General features: G+C 36.8%; 1 protein-coding gene across 2 annotated transcripts in view; it reads left to right on the forward strand.

Annotated features, from left to right (window-relative positions):
* Positions 1-17,632, forward strand: part of LOC145673466 (phospholipid-transporting ATPase ABCA3-like) — a 312,570-nt gene that overhangs the window by 69,450 nt on the left and 225,488 nt on the right. For both annotated transcript variants that reach the window (XM_081743188.1, XM_081743189.1), the window contains exons 3-7: positions 2,901-3,134; positions 9,469-9,560; positions 10,489-10,647; positions 13,927-14,167; positions 16,391-16,567. In XM_081743188.1, coding sequence (XP_081599314.1) covers positions 2,901-3,134; positions 9,469-9,560; positions 10,489-10,647; positions 13,927-14,167; positions 16,391-16,567 — 903 coding nt within the window. The remainder of the gene's footprint in view (positions 1-2,900; positions 3,135-9,468; positions 9,561-10,488; positions 10,648-13,926; positions 14,168-16,390; positions 16,568-17,632) is intronic.

Raw genomic sequence — 17,632 nt, forward strand, 5'->3', positions numbered from 1 at the left:
AGTGCAACTGCAATACGAAAACTTTCGTTTGGAAGGTGCAGTCCTAGGGTGTGTGAAAGTAATGCCTGTAGCCAAGAACCTGAAATTCGTGATGAGGAGAATATCTAGCCATATCCTCTTGACTGTCTGCTTCTTGTAATAACACTGATTGATATAATTTGATGATTGGCTTGTCCCAAATTGATTGCGAACTTCTGCCCATTATTTCAGGAAGGCTTAAACCAACTAGGTTAGACCAGTCAGATATGCAGTCTTGGACATCGGATTCTATGTGAGGCTCATTCAGTTGGTTGAGGAGTATCTCAATGGTTTGCCGGGAGCCATAGAACGACGCTAAAAATGAAGGATACGCCAAATCGACAACCCGACAAATACCAAGACCTCCAGAACCAACTGGAAGGGAGGCCTGTATCCATGCGTTGCTATTTAGGTTACAGTTGAGTAACGATTCCAGTCCACATTTCAGAACGGTGTCAAACTTCTCTAGTAAATCGACTTCACGCCAAGAAGTAGAACAGCGTAAAAAATAGATTATTCTTGGTATGGAGAACGACGCACGAAGGAGATAAAAAGCTGAATGTGCTGAGACTAGGGCCAGACGTGACAAGAAAAAATCTAACTTTTTAGTTTTCTCGACTAACAAATTACGTGTTGCCTCAGGTGAAAGGCCTGCACCGAGTAGAAAAGCTGACGAGGTTGTGATAACTTGCATTCCCGGTGCTGAATTTTTAAATTGTAAATATAACACATCCATTTGATCTTGCCAAATTCCTAAAAATCCTACTTCACACTTCATAAAATTTAGGTGTAGTCCGGTGTCTGCTGCCATAATTCGAATATTGTGTAGTACACTTATAACTGTGTTAGGATCTCCTGCTATGGTAATATCATCTAAGTACCAGATATTTAATTCAATGTCAATCCTAGACACTATGGACTGAATTGTCATGGCGAACAAAGCTGGACCTAGAGGATCGCTTTGTTGTAATCCACGTTGCGAGAGCATAATCTTATCCCCCAGAAATAGGTTACTTGGTTGCGCATAGCATTGATAGACATAGTGATAAATCGATGGAAAATTAGTTTTAATTGTGAGTAGCATTGGGTCTCAGTTCAGTTCATTAAAAGCCTTACGAAAGTCTAATATCAGAAAAGCCTTTTGTTGTGAATGGGGAGTAGAAAAGTAAATGCGAGCTGCATGTGCTGCGGCTTCGGCTCCATTGGGAACGCATACTCCCATTTGGTTCGGGTAAAGGAAACTTATGACGGATTCTTTAATTCTGGAACATATGACTTTTGCTGATATTCTTCTCCAAATGTTCCCCACTGTAATTGGTCGAATTCCATCGCTCTTCTTATTAAGCGCAATAAGTGATGCTCCAAAAAAGATTGGTCTTATTTCCTGAGGTATATTACCTGAAAGGATTAAATAAAGTAATTCTAGAATCATCGTAGTTAATCTTTCTTTTGAATCTGACTCATGATGTAAAAGTAGATCCTTAAGAATCGAGAGACAGAGACCATCAATACCTCCAGATGGGAAGGATTTTACAGCGTATCATAATTCAGAAACCGAAACTCTTGGTATATCAGGATGATCTTCAGGAGGGTCTGGTAATGAAAATGTGTCTGAATGTGAAGGGCTTCTAAAACAGATGCATTAGGTGTGGCGATATCATCTTCAGAAATTAGTAATCTGACTGTGCATCTTATGTCTCCATCGTTGAGTTTGTTTTCGACTCTTTTGCTGTTAAGGGATGTTGAGTCAGAAGAATGTTGAAATTTGCGTTTTTTTTTTTTTTTTTTTAATAATAATGGAGTAACGCATCTCGGTGAAAATCATCCCAATCGCAAACTCGTTGTTTGACGCAAGTCGTTAAGCTTTTAACTTGATCTGATTGTGACGGAACATTGAGTACTGCATACGGGAATAATAACAGACCATCCATGCGTCTAGGTCGTTTCTGTTTACAATACGACGGATGACATCATAGAGAGAGATAGCTACAGATGACCGAGCACCTATTGAGACTCTTCTTAGTAAAGGAACGGAGGATTTTAGTTCGGCTATTAGGTTGCGAAAGTCGGAGATCAGATGTTTTTTGTTGTGATTATCGCATTCAATTCCATTTGATAAAGAAGGATTATAATTCAGAGATTACTTCCATTTTGGTATGGAAGGCTTTTTTTTTTTTTTTTTTTTTTTTTTTTTTTTTTTTTTTTTTACGGAGAGTTTGGTGACTTTTGCTAATGTGGATAGCAAGTCCTCTTTGATTGGCCAGATGCTTTTCACAATGAGGGCAGGATACATATTTTTCATCGTATGAAAAATTATCTAATTCATCGTTGTTTGTAACTGACACGCTTCCAATGTCAGAAACTTCCTCTATATTGTGACTCTCCTGGCAGCAATCATTGGAGATTAGATGATTTACGTCATCATAACTTTGATCAAGCCTCTGCTGGTCAGCCGCTACGCTGCGCAAACACAATTCTGGATTGTTATTTGTTATATTCGTGAACCGACTCCATCCACCTTGTTGATAAAAAAAATTATATATATATACCAATGCTATATGTAATGTATTGGACAATAAATAATACTAAAATTTAAAGTTACTTTAATGTGAAGTGACTTGAAACCAAATTTCAAGGAAATAAGAATTTTATTTATTTATTTTTTGCTGGATTGTTGCCTTTTCTTAGGAATTACCCGAAAATTTAACTCTGCAGCTAAAGGGTTAACTTTTTTGTCAATAGGACTTCGTGTAGTGTTTTGAGCCCCTTTAAAACAAGGAAGAAATCAAGAAACTTGAATTATTGGTTTTATGTACTTTGATCATAGCGTTTAGTTTTGTACGTATTCCTTTTGTTCTAACGTTTATTTTATTTCTTTGTAGTATTGGTGCCATGTGAAAGCGAGGAGAAATTGATGTCAGCATTTACAGACAAAGTACTCGGTAGTCAGAACCTTGATACAAATTTTCTTGGCGTTGTTTTTGAAGGGAAGTTCTTCGGAAATAATCCACCTGCGAATCTCACTTACAAGATACGACTGCCTTTAGGTTATTGTTGCTGGAACACGGAGTCAAGATATGAAACTACAGTGCAGACGGGACCCATTTCTAAAATAAGTACGTTCAAAACCTGTTTTAAGTAGAATTTGTAAAATACGTTTGACTTACTGCATCTTGTACTGTTCTGGTTCGGCAAAACACTGTTTCTCTGATTGGTATCTCAGGACAGCTCACTTGTAACACTTGTCTTCTCTCGGACTGTCATTTTTACGTAATTGCCTATGTTCAATTAATCAATGATGAGGTTAAAACTTGTTAATGCGAATTCCTTTTACCCTTTTAATCGAACAATAAATTGTTCTAATCGATTTTCTTTTCTTCTCCTGCTACCATAAATATTTTGCGTTAGACCTTTTGTAATGACAGATGTAATGAAGAATTATTTTTTTAGATTTATGCTTACCATTAAAACATTGTATAAAGAGTACTGATATAATCATTGAATTATTAATTAGTATACTCTTTTAATTTACCTCTCTGTTGGTAAAAAATTAAAAAAAAGTCGTTACTGGTAGAATTTCAGGCTTATGGAACAAGAACAGGATTCGTACTAGCATGTTGTAAAGAAATGCAGAGCTTAGGGCATTTGTCGACACCCAGGCATAAACAAATTTATTGTTATAGTTCTTTATAGAATAGGCAATTTGTGTATGTGAGAGTTCGTTGTGTATTGTACTTATGTGTTGTGTGGAAAGTAAATGTTTGTTTTTCTTGATCAAATATTTTTCAAAGCAGTGTTTTGTTTATTGCTGTGCGTAATCTCAGCTTGAACTATGGACGACTGGCACAGGTGAGTAATCTGAGTTGCTAAGTTATTGCTAACAACACGTTTCAGATGCGAGTTCGGATCCCGTCTAGGTCATGCAGTATTTTACCTTTTCCATTTTTTCTTTCCTTTTTTTTTTTTTTTTTTTTTTTTCAGTAGAACGCAATCGTGAAACTTCAAACTCGTAAAAATATCACAAATAAATAAAAATCATTATTAATACCTACCCTTTTTAGCATGTTTGTAAATGTTTCACAGTAAGTGTAAACTTGCAACAACTCATTTATTTGGTTATAAATTTATGGTTATTTGGTTTTATGTGGATATAAATTACATACTATGGCATCGTGGGAACTTTATAACCCAACACAATGGAAAAAAAATAGACTACAGTGTTATTTAATTGCACTGTGTTGTAATCATTTTACTTCCTTTCTGGTAAGTATAATTTGTTCTCCATTTCTGCTTCGAGGTTCCCTCGTTCCAGCTGTATATACACTACCTGGCCATTTGTCACCGGCCACCCCTAACTAGTACGTTAATTCAGTTTCAGCAGTTCATCAGTATCATGTGGGGCCACCTTTCACCACAATTACGTTCGCAACCCATTGAGGAAGACATTCTACCAACTTGCGATAGGTTTCAACGGGAATCTTGCTCCATTCCTCTTGCAAAACGGCGGACAACTCTCTAGTGTTTTTTGGGCGGCATGGCCTGGTTCTCAAAAACGACGCTCCAACTCGTCCCAAAGATATCATGACTGGGCTGGCCAATCAAATTTTTGCACACCCATTCCGCGAACCACGTGTTTATAACACCTGTAGTATGACATGGAGCATTGTCTTGCTGAAACAGATATGGACCAATACGGAATTGTGCCCACAGTGTCGGTAGCGCATAATTGTGCAGGACCGTAAGGTATGCATCGACATTCATGTTTCCCGGCACTAAAAGAAGAGGACCAAGACCACACCACGAGAAGCACGACCACACCATGATGCCACCTCCGCCGAATTTCACTGTGGGTACGATACACTTTTGTAAACATCTTTCTCCGGGTATACACCACACCCACACATGTCCATCGGACCGCCACATCTGGTAGCGCGATTCATCACTCCATAGGACGGATTTCCATTGCTCAAGAGTCCAATAGCGGCGTTTCTTGCACCACTGTAAACGACGGGTCGCATTGCGGGCTGTGATAAGCGGCTTGTGAACAGCAGCACGACCATGGAAACCAAGTGCGATGATCTCGCTGCGGACAGTACGATCACTTGCAACACTACCGGAAGCCGATCGAAACTCCTGTGCCACCATCTGTAGCGACGCCTTCCGATTTGACTTCACCACACGTTTCAAGCTTCGACGGTCACGATCTGTTAATGTTGCCGGTTTAATGCTCTGGGTTGGCATGTGATTCCCCTTCCCGCTTCCACTTCACGATAACATCGCTCACTGTCGGTCGAGGTATCTAAAATTTGTTGGAAATCTCACGGGTCGAATGCCCAAACCTGTGGTCTCCAATGATCATCCCTCTTTCCGCTTCTCCAAGTTCGCGTTCGTCTTTCCATATTGGCTGCTGTAGCTAATGTGAGTATATTCTTCAGCGGCAACACCTTTTATAGCTAGTGTCACGTGCACAGACGATCCCAAGCACTTTTGGAGGGGTGTCCGGTGATGAATGGCCAGATAATGTAGAAATATTTTGCCTAATGTTAGAAACACTAATAGAGAAAGAAAGAAAGAGGAAAGAAATGTCACTGTTACGTACTTTATCAGACGATAAATAGGAACGGAGGAACGTTAAATCCGACTGCATATTGGGGTTTGGTATTGGAGAATGTGAAGTAGGGACATGCGAAAGAAAACATGGGACACAGAAGTAATAACAGTGGAAACAGTAAGGTGAAGGAAGTTGAAGAAAGTACATAAATAAACGAGACTACATTTCACTATTCACCTTGTGAAAAAGAAGAGAAATTTTTGCCGAGACATCCTGATTGCCAAGTCAAGTGAAAGCACTTACTTTTATCCGTTCGATAAAAGTTAAAGAAGTGTAGAATGAAAGAACAAGCAAAATTAGATAAATTACAATTAAATTAATGGGTGAAGTGTAAGTCAATTCTCTACCATACTGGATAGAAACCATAAGTAAGAGAAACATAGGAGTACATGGAAAGAGGTAGCAGCAAGGTGTAATTTACTTTCATCTTTTCTCCGTTTGAGGCAGCAGTGTCGCAGGCTAACAGTCCAGCATGTGTGATATTTTTTTTTTAAACATTAATCTTGGTACAGTGAAACTTGGAAGAGCCAACAGTCAAACAACACTTGAGTAATAGAAATATTTGTTTTTAGAGGTTGCTTGACAAAGAATCGTATTTGCCCTTAGTGACAGCAGTGCAAATAGCACTTATTTCTGAGCGGTTTCTTAGCTTTAGGAATAAATTTAACTCAGCGTAAGGAATCAATACTTACGCCATCTTTTTTTTTTTCATTGATTTATATGGAGAAGTTGTATGAACAGGGATTATTGATTTTTTTCAGGTCTATTTAAATGTTACTTCTTTATAAAAATGATTTTTTAGTATCTGTAAGTTTAATTGTTAGATCAGTTTCGTTTATAAACATTTATAATGTAATATAGATTGTAATTTTCTCTAAACGAGGGATATATAAGTAGATTTGAAGAAAGAATAAGTAAAATTGAACTATTAATTTTTTTTATAATAACCTGTCGATGATCTAGGATACATATTTACATAGAAAAGGAGGTCACCTTGCCTCCGGAGCTTTTGTATTCCTGTTAAAACTTGATACTTCTAGATTACGACCAGAGCTGGGCCCGTTCTCGCGAACGCTCCTACGAAGAAATCAGATATTATGGGGTTTTAGTCCTGTAATGAAACATACACATATCTATACTTACCTGGTATTTTTATTGCTAAATAGTCTGGATCATTCTCACAGTCCTCCAATAACTTTCCTTCAAACAAATCACCATCACTATCGCTCAATTCTGCTTCTAAACTGAAGCATATTGAATCGTCCGGCAGGGTCTTCTCCACTTTGACGGTGAAACAATAAGCACATGATTTTTGAACCCTGGCTGTAGCAGGGTATTAATTAGGATCTCCACGCCATCTATTGACGAAATTTCGAACTACTATGTCCAAGGGATATTTCAAAACTGCTAACTCCGTATAATAAAGGAGCAAAACCATTGAAGTACATGTTGAATCAAATCACGTGTAAATACGGAATCCTCAGTCTACAAAACACCAGCTACTCTGTGAAAGTACGGAATTAGCACTCAAAAGTATTAAAAGGAATGTATTTCAATCATTGTTCATTCGCACAAGAAATCCTAAATTCAATGCGCACAGGGAAAATTTGGATCACTGATAGAATTTCATAATCAAGAACTAAATAAGACTTATTAAGAACAAAATATAGTTTTACTCTTCACTTTGTACATATCTAAATAGGATTTTATTTAAACTGTAAAAAGTCACCTATCACCATCATCTGGCAACAGTGTTCTGGACCCAGTAAGCACGTGTGGTTATACTGCGACAATCCTGTAAAAGAAAGACATGAATATCATTGTAATAACTAAAATAAATTTTGTACGTTGGTGAACGACAGAACTGGATTGTTTCAAGTGAATGGTGCACACCGTGAAACAAGTTAGTGAGGAGTGAAAATATCTTAAACAAGGTAGATCTTCCTAAGAATACATTTTGCACCTTAACCCTGCGTTAAGCGCGTACGTTTATGTTGCACAATTAGGCGCGTGTGTGACAGATGTCACCCACACATTAAAATGTATCTAGAATAAGTAAAATTATCTTTAAATGACGATTCTTTCATTTGTTTGATAAAATGTTAATCACAGGTTATAGTTTTGATTGTGCACACTGTTCTACTGAATATAACGGACTTTAGTTTCACGATTACTAAACTTATTCCAAGCATGTTACACAAATGTCTTTGAGATGTTCTCCACACACAAATCTCTTACATTTCAAGCATCACTTCATTGTAGGTTTGCCTCTTCCTCATCCAGAAGCGTGGCAACGTCTTCTGGAGCCTGATGGCTTCTCAAGATCGACCATTTCCTCTTCCTCAACACCAAGTAAAGTCGAAGTCGGCCTCTCTTCCTAATTTCAACTGTAACTTGGGAAATACAGTACAGGCGTTGTGTCTCAGGTTTAATCATTTTGCAGGCGGTGTCCTCCAAAACAACTTATTCGTGACAATTGAGGTGAACTGGTATTGAATTTCAGGATGCAAAGTGCATTAATTGCACATATCTTTAGAAGAACAGAAAATATCACCATGGGTCATTTTGTTCCGACTCAGTGTTGTGGTCACTTGCATTTACGTGATAAATTCCATAATCACTTTCATCAGAACACACCTCTGACTTCTCCTCTTCCTCCTCAAATCATTACAGAACAACTTCTTATCTTTTGTTGTCTTTGTCTTCTAGCGTTTTGACATTTTACATGTTACGTATATAGACGCGCGGTTGACAGGTCACCCAAATACGCTACTGCAGAGAGAATTTATTTCTTACAAACTGTAGACGGGAAACAGAAGTGTACTACTGCCACCACAATAAACATCAATAATTAACCTTCAGCTACTGAAAGACACAACGCAAAATACCAACACACAGTGTTGCAAGTTTGAGACAAAAATCACTGGGTGACACCTGCCACCCACGTGCCTAATCTAGGGTTAAAAATGAAAGGACATAGTTCGAACTGTTAAGTGTCAAATATTTATATTGCTGCTGGGGCCACGGTGGCTCAGTGGTAGAGCGTTCACCTCTGGTGCTTGGGGACCCGGGTTCGATCCCAGCCCCCGCCAAGTGAACTTTGTGGTGGACAAACACCGTGTGCGTGGGTTTTCTGGGGTTCTCCTGTTTCCTCCCACTTTCTTCATTTCACCATTTCATTCATTACTCATCATATCACCGTCTCCTTTAGCCTAACTGGCATAACCGTGGGACGTAAAACTCAAAGATTTCATTTCATTTATATTTCTGCTTGAATATTTGGAGTGTTTCGCTATTATAGAATTAAAAATACACTTGCTTCAGTAATTTCTTCCAGTTTGCGGTAGGAGTGTTCACAACCATGGCCCCATGTCGGGCCGAAATATAGAAGTATGAAGTTTTAACAGATAAAAGTATCAAATGAAGATGACTTTTTTTTTTTTTTTAATATATTAAAATTTTTGTTCATTTTAAAGAAAGAGAAAAGAAGAAAAAGAATGCTTCCGCATTTAAATTCATTGGCTCATTTTCTCAAAGTAAGTACTTAAATAAATTGGAAGAAGCAGTAAGTAAAATTGAACTATTAACAGCTTTCTTCATTTTAGAGAGAGAAAAAAATAGAATACTTCCCCGTATAAATCAATGGGATAGCGACTAACATAGCATAAATAATTAATTATATCGAATATGAAGACCAAATTACTTGCATTGAGTACAAGAGTGTGTATGAAAATAATGTTACAGATGATACCTGTAGCATATCTGGTCATATTTCGAAATTATTTATATTTTATTTGGCACAAATTATCTTCATAGTGGGTTGTTGCTTTTCATTGCAGATAAATATTACTCGAGCGGATTTTTAGCACTTCAAGCAGTGATGGATGAAACTTACATTGAAATTTTGACCGGTAAAAATTTTACTGCAAAGGTAAATATTATTATTTCAGGTGTTTCTATCATTTTTAAAACATTTATTATTTGCTACTACTACAGTCTGTACGTATATTTCAGCACCGGGAAATGAACTACATACAAAATAAACTAAAGGTTTACTTTACCATAGATGACGTAGGGAAATCAATTACTTCAAGCAAAGCTCAGTGCACATTATTCAGGTGGAAGAAGCAAAGAATTTGCAGGTAGAGGTTAAGATCATAGGAATACAGAAAAGCAATTACCGTATGATGTGGTTCTTGTATATGTGTATTGAATATGAATTTTTTATTGACTGTCAGTGTCTCTTAGGATATTCTCTAGTCAGAACGATATATTTTCTTTCATCTGCAGTACAAGGAATGGAAAACTAAGTAGGTCTGGTTATTTAGAGGTACTTACAAGTCATTTTCAGAATTTCATATTTGCGCTGAACATTTTCGAGCTGCTGCCAAAGCTGTTACGAGCTAAGCAGTTCCTGTATATTTTAGAATTTCTAGGGTCTGTTACTTTCTAAACAGTTTTACTAATGACGTAACACCAGATGAATGTTCTTAGTCACTCCAGTGTTGTAAGCTATAAAATGGAGAATAGGAAAGGTTTAAAGAACTCTACTTATATCAAACTAGTGTCAGGATTTTACTAGTTTCGGGATAGTTTAGATATAGATAGGATCTCTCAGAACTTTGGCAGGATTAAGCGTGAAAATAGATATCCATATGAACATATTTTCTTTTTAAAGAAAAGTGTTAAAAAACTTAAACATTTGTATGATTGCTTTACAGGTTTAAGGCGTTACTTTGACTTTTTAGTTGATCGTGTTTCTGCATATATAGTTTTATGCTATAGGCCTTAGTTGTGTTTTATTCCTTTATTTATTTTTGTTTCTTTGTGTTAATGGTGTGCTAAATTATTTTCTTCAGGTAAACATCCAGAAGTTCCCATACCCACCGTACATCGAAGATTTTGGTCTTTCTCATATTTTCTCAATGCTACTTCCGTTGCTGACAGTTCTAAGTTTTGTAATGCTTTCACCGTCCATTATCAAGAAGATCGTGGAAGAAAAGCAAACTGGAGTCCAGGTACAATTACCCCTATATTTCTTTCTTCAATCTTCTATGGTTTAGTATCCTTAATTGGGTCCTATTACTTGCGACAAATAAAGATAAAAGATACTCAATCTTTAATTCTAGAACATCTTTATTTTAAGGCATCCGAAAAATACTATCACTATCACTTTCCCATATGACTTCCTTGGACGTTCACGCACCTCTATCTCCGTAGCAGATGAATACTTGTAGAGAAGAACATTATCATCTGTCCCTGTAATTATTGGTCACTAGCATCCATGATGCCCTCATAGCTGTAAAATTTCTGGTTACAGAGATGATCCTTGAGTCGGGAAACAAATTATAATCACGTGATCAAGTCACGTTAGTGAGTTGGATTCGAGTTACAGTCTCCTTCAGCACCGAAGCTATATAAGACGTCGACCTATAGTTAAGATGGAATCGGAGTCATCGTAATGTGTTAAAATATTTCCCACCATAAATTGAACCCTGGGACCCCGTGCACCAAAGATGTGGGTGCTCGCCAGAATTAAGAGGACGGTAAGTCAGGTGTATACAGTAGGTCCTTCATGGAACTTCCCTGCTTGGTGACACCTTGTTTTTCGTCAAGTGTGTCTCTTGGGCTTTGTGGTGATGAAGCAAAACATGTCTCTTTGATTGAGTGTCTTTTTCATATAGGTCCATCGTACCGGCCTGTTGGTGTACAGCCATGTGATAATAAATAATCAGCAGACAGACGCAGGCCACCACCGTTTCGGCGAAGGTCTGTGCATAAAGCTTTTCTTGGTGGTGGCGAGAATGGGTTTTGCCAGAGCATACTCTGATGCGTTGTTGAGGGGTCAAAATAATATATCCAAATGTCGTCCAGTGAAAGAGTTTTGTACAAAAGGTTGTGGGATTCTGTTTGAGAAGAGTTAAAGTGGCAGCTGCTATCCATGAGTAGCATTCTTTCTGCTCATATGCCAATAGTCTCTTCAAGCACTGTCATCGTGGTGCATCGTAGGTCTCTTAGAAATAGTTCTTCCGTATGCTGAATGTGATGGATGTTAAGGTGAGCTGCATCACTACACGATTGCCTTCCATAGGAAAACTCAAGTGTGCTATTTCTTAATGGTAGAGTAAGGAGGAACATTATCACGTAATGGTCTGTATCAAAGACATAATGAATCAGCAATGGCGTACGTGCTTTCACCCAATTGAACCGGGTATTTGCCGAAGAAAAGGACAATACCTTTTGCCCTCGAAATACGCCTTGAATATGAGTATGCATTTTACGTGCCGGTAAACAAAATAATGAGTTTAAATTTCAGTCCGTCTAAAACTTCTGGTCTGTAATATATATATATAAAACTATTCAATTGCATTTTTTCCTTTGCGAAATAGTTTTTTTTTTTTTTTTTTTTTTGCAATAAATCGCAATGCACAGTCTTGTTTTTTATGTAAAAAAACAAAAAAAAAAAAAAAACAAAACGCTACTTACTTCTGTTTTAAAAGAAACATCGTACACACTTAACTACAGTTAGAATTAAAGAAATATAGATTTTCTTTGGCCAATTATTATTTTTTAGAGTCTAAATATTAGAATTTTTTAAGTTCAGTTACCAGAGTGTGGTCTTCTAAATAAGGTGGGTGGCCAAGACTTTTTTTGTGCGCAATGACACTGTAGCATTTCAACTTCAAGCATGAGCTGTAGCATTTCAACTCTGAAGTTGGTAGAATACGTTTGTCCAGTACATTATTGGAAGTTGTGTGATATTTTTATGTTGGATCAATGTAAGGTTGTTTGCTTTATATCCGACAATTTTTGACATGTACTCATCTTAAGAGGTACCGTGCAACCACCACCGATCATAGTCTATTGGACCCCCAGCATTGTGGATTATCACACGGTATCGAAGTTTCCAATGCAGCAAGCTCCGGAGCAGGACAGGCAGGGGAATAATTGTTCCACTTCTCCCTGCAAGCTTTCCAGAGACCATCGAAGGTGCGCGGGCAGCGATGTTGAAGATGTCGTTTCAACAGTCCAAATGCGCAAAAATCCATTGGACTGCCGTCTGGGCTTTTCACAGGAATGTCTTCAAACGAAATAGCATGAATTCCTACTTCATCGGCCATTTTCTGGTTTAAAAAAAAAAAAAAAAAAAAAAAAAAAGTAGTGATTTTTACGATATGACTCGAAGTCTATGGATCATCATCTGTTCGCGTCCATTTAGTACAATTGTGGGATGTCTCTCCGATAGATAGGTGTCAGGTGTCAGAGTGGATTCTTGAAAGTATCTTGCATTCACCTTGACGTTTTTGTCCACCTTGCGTATCAGCAACTTATCCATCGTTCGAACATGATGCACCAAGTGGCAGCACCGAATCGAAAATCGTCGAACATACAGCGAACAATCTTTTGTAGAAGTATGTAGAAAGGGAGTGTGTCTTGAGGCTGCTGCGCCCTATACATCTGCAAATACAGTAATCCACTTTCTACATTTTGCTATATGAAGTGGCATTGTCTTACAAATAAACCTATAGGGGAAAAAAACTGACTTTCGGATATATTTATCACAAAACACTAGTATAAATGCACAGCAATTTAACGGGCAGCTGAGAGGGGGATATTCTAAACATCTTCCTACATGGATTTGTTATAACTTCTAAAGGATTGTAAATTGAAAATAGTTTTACTAAAATTGTGTGTCCAGTGTTATGTATAAATGAAACTAACTTTTGACCTGCTGTTATATTCGTTAGGCTAAAAAGTAAACATAGTAGGCAAGTATGGAAGGTAGCAGTAGTAAGAAATAAAAGCACCCGTAAAGTGGAATTTATGCTCTCGTTGTTCATTAGTCAGAAATCCTACATTATTCTGTAATAATGCCGGTTTAAAGTTTGAATCGCCGATGAAGATTTATAATCAAATTAAATGTAATAATTTTTGCTTCTCCGTATGTGAACTATTGTATAATGTATTTATATACTCAGAAATTCAATGTCGCCCTAAATTTTTAAAGACTAGCTTGATGATAATACACAGTACTGTTTGTTATTCAATTAACAGTGTTATTTCGTATGATTTCATAAAATTCTATGGATGGAAATATTTGAATTGAGCGAATGGGACACGATAGCTGAGTAGTACTCATAAATTGGTAATATCCGAAAAATTCGTACTTTCATCGATGATCTGTGGTTTGATTCCAAAGCAGGACTAAAGAAAATAATGCGTGCAAGGTTGCAAGATAATATAATGAATTGATTTCCCTGTGGTATTATATTCCATTAATGTTATTTGATTTTCAGGAGTTGATGAAGATGATGGGGTTGAAGTCGTGGATGATGTGGCTGGGATGGCTAATCAACGCTCTAATGATCAACTTCCTGTCAGTTATTGTGATTGTCCTTTTGTGTACCATAACATTCAATCCTGAATCTCGAGCTATACTGAACTTCACTGATCCTTTTCTCTTGTGGCTATTCATGTATACATATCTGATTGCTAGTATCGTCTTCTGCTTCTGCGTCAGCGCATTCTTTACTCATCGTAAGTAGTATCTGATTTTGTAGTTACTTATATGGCGAAACTTTTATGGTGATATAGATGTGTTTTTTTGTAGTTACCGAAGAGCTTGCTGTTTAGTTACCACTATTTCTGCTTCACAGGAGAAAATGAAACTATTCTTTATTTTCGTACAAGAATGTACTATACTTTTTCCCACTAGAGGAAATGAGACATAAATAAATAAATGTGAATAGTATGACTTAGAAAGCTCTGTGCCCACATAATTCGCTCGGAAGTCTGGTCCATCCTACAATATTTCCCTAATAAATAATCTTTGACTAATTGGAGTAAACTATTTAATGACAAATTTACAAGAAAATTGTATACAGTATTGTAATAAAAGTTTTCCGTCATTTGGGGTAGAACTAGAAGATGGCACATGGGAGTTTTCGACATTCCCATCACCTTTTTACTATAAAAGATTCCTCTTGAATACAAAATATGACAAATAAGTACAAGTTCCTCTAATTATTTGGAGGTTAAAGGAGCCCAATGACCATGCGTTCTTAGGGCGTGTTGGATAGGTGCCTCTCAATGACCGTGCATCTTAGAGAGGGAGTAGAAATTCTCAATGACCATGCGTCTTAGAGCATGTAGGAAAGGTACCTCTCAATGACCAGACGTCTTAGAGAGTTGGTGGTTTGATCAACCGGGAGAAATTTATGTTCTGTGTGGTGTGTTGTCTTCTTTGGCTGAAAATGTCGGCTACCTTCGTTAATCTCCTTCACGTGCCGACCGTTGGCAATAGTAAGCGACGTCTTCTTTATGGATATTGTCTGTAGAGTGTTTACATCTAGCGCGTGGTGTAGAAACTGATGGTTACATCTAGCATGGCGTGAAAACACGTGGAATCTTACAGTATATACCATTCACTCGAAGTTATTGGGAAAGGAAAACATCTGAGAAGATGTGCTTTGAACATGATGTACAAGATGTATATTATAATTAGAGCCCGGATTTATATGCAGAATGCATGTTTATATTAACATGCACAAATGTATGGAAAGTATTATTTTCTTTCCGGCAGACTTGTAAGGATTCGTTTGAGATGCATATGTTAGCGCATATTTTGAGTGAATTTCGATATGCATGCATATTTCGTAAATTTTGCAGGATACTGATATTTCATAATTTTATTGCTGCATACTAGCATATTCCAGAGTATATCACAAGAAAGTGTGTTATATTTAAAGTAAACTGAATACACTTTGTAGATGTAGAATAAAAGTTGTTTTTTTCGAAAAATAGCTTTGAGTTTGTTGCTCACAATCCTAGATAAATTCACTTTCGATTGCTCTCGCATTTGGTGTTGACTTCTGCTGATGTAGAAAGGAACTTTTCTATCTACAAAAAAGTTTTCACTGATAAACGCAGAGGGTTTACGGAAGAAGTTCATAGTTCATTGCAGCAGAGGTCATTAGAGTATTGAAAGAAACTGAAATTTTAGTTTCGTAGTATATATATTTCAGTGCAAATGTTAAAATTTTAATGCATATTTTTGATATTTTTCGTGTATATTTGCATGCCTATCTCGGCATATGTGCATGGAAATCCGGGCTCTAATTATAATGATTTTGAAAAAAAAAAGAGTAGAATATATGAAATAAAAGGATTTTATGAAATTATTTACAGTATCACTGCTGTAGACTTCACATAATCGTTAAGTGTTAGATGTACAATAAATAAAGTATCTTAAGATTTGCATTTATGTAGAAAAACACTTTTTTTTGGTGCTACATTGTGTCGAAGTCTTAGCTCTATTTCCTTCGTAGGAACACCAAATTTTATCAGAGCCTCCTGATATCTGAGTATATCATGTGTGCTTTTTGTGTACATGGTTTTAGGTTCGGTGACCGGTAGAATCACATGTGATTTAAATCATAAATGAAATTATAGATCACATTTCGTATAGGCCTGCTTTAGGAAAAGTACGTTAAATGACCTATGTTTGATCATGTTTATGAGAAAGGAAATTCGGGCCTAGTCTTCGGAGTAAAATAATTAAGAATTTATTGGTTATAATGAGAAGGAAATAAATAATATTTGCTTTAAAAATAAATAAAAATTAAGAAAATATTCTTTGTTTAAAAACAAATCATGGAACGTAATTTAATTGTCTTCGTTTTATAGCTAAAATGTTTCCTTTATTACTCCTTTTATGTTTTACGTAATATAGATTGTGGAAATTATGATTTTGTGTTCCAGCAACTTTGGCTATGACGTGTGGGATTGTTTTGTGGCTGCTATCGTATTTTGTTCCTGCATTTTCCATAATGAACTCCTTGAGTGAAATAACCGACACCCAGAAGTTTCTCCTAGCATTGCTACCAAATATGGCAATGGAATTTGCATACGTTATCGTCGGAGAACTTGAAGCTACCGGTAAGTTTTGTGTGTGTGTGTGTGTGTGTGTGTGTGTATGTGTATGTATGTGTGTGTGTGTGTGTGTGTGTGTGTGTGTGTGTGTGTGTCTGTGTGTGTGTGTGTGTGTGTGAGAGTGAGTGAGTGAGTGAGAGAGAGAGAGAGAAAATCGTATTTATTGTACTAGTTGGTTTTTTCAGGGTGTCTATCGGTCACGAAATCAGAAAACTGTCATGAAAGTTACGAAAAAATCACGAAATTTAGCTTTTGGGTCACGATTTTTTTAAACTGGACAAATGTAAGTACAGATTGGAAAATGTTGTTCTATAAAACGTCAAAATTCACCATCAAAAATGTCTATGGTCGGGTTTAGACGCTACCAAATCGCAAAGTACGTTTCTATCGCATGGATGAAAATTCGGCCTAATTCGCAACCAAATTCGCTCTTCAAAATGTTAAAAAATTTTAAAAAAGGTCACGAAAAAGTCACGAAATTCCATTTTGGAAGCTTAGTAGACACTCTGTTTTTGCATTAATTCATATAAAAAGGTATAATGCTATTTTACTAAATCTCCGTCCTTGTAGCTCAGTGTAATAAAATCTACAGATTAACTTCCGAGCAATTTTGATGTAGTGAAGATACTGAAAGAAACAATAAATCTTACATACGCTATATTGTCTACCGTAGTCTCACTCGACTTGGAACCAAATTTAGGACTATCCATTTACCAGAGATGAACGTGTTGTTACTAAACCATTATACCCGTTCCCACCTACACTCTCCTTGTGGCTAACTGGACAACTTGTCGCCGTTGTGGGGAATACCTGAATACATTTTCCCTGCAAACTTCCCTGGTGGTGTTGATTGCACGTTAATCTGCAAATTCATCCTCATAATGTCTTACCACAGGAAAAGAGTATTAAACTCCAGTTAATTGTATATACTCGTATACAAGTTCATTTATCTTTTATTCGTTTTAATTTTTTGCGTAAAAATTCAACTTCGAATTGTACTGAAGTCTTCGTCAGGGCCAAATACTGTATTAGGATTGAACCTTAAACTGCTATCTCAATCACTTACCGAAG

The sequence above is a fragment of the Thermobia domestica genome, chromosome 16 (assembly GCF_964235325.1).
Source record: "Thermobia domestica chromosome 16, izTheDome1.hap1.1, whole genome shotgun sequence".
In the NCBI taxonomy this organism is placed as follows: domain Eukaryota; kingdom Metazoa; phylum Arthropoda; class Insecta; order Zygentoma; family Lepismatidae; genus Thermobia; species Thermobia domestica.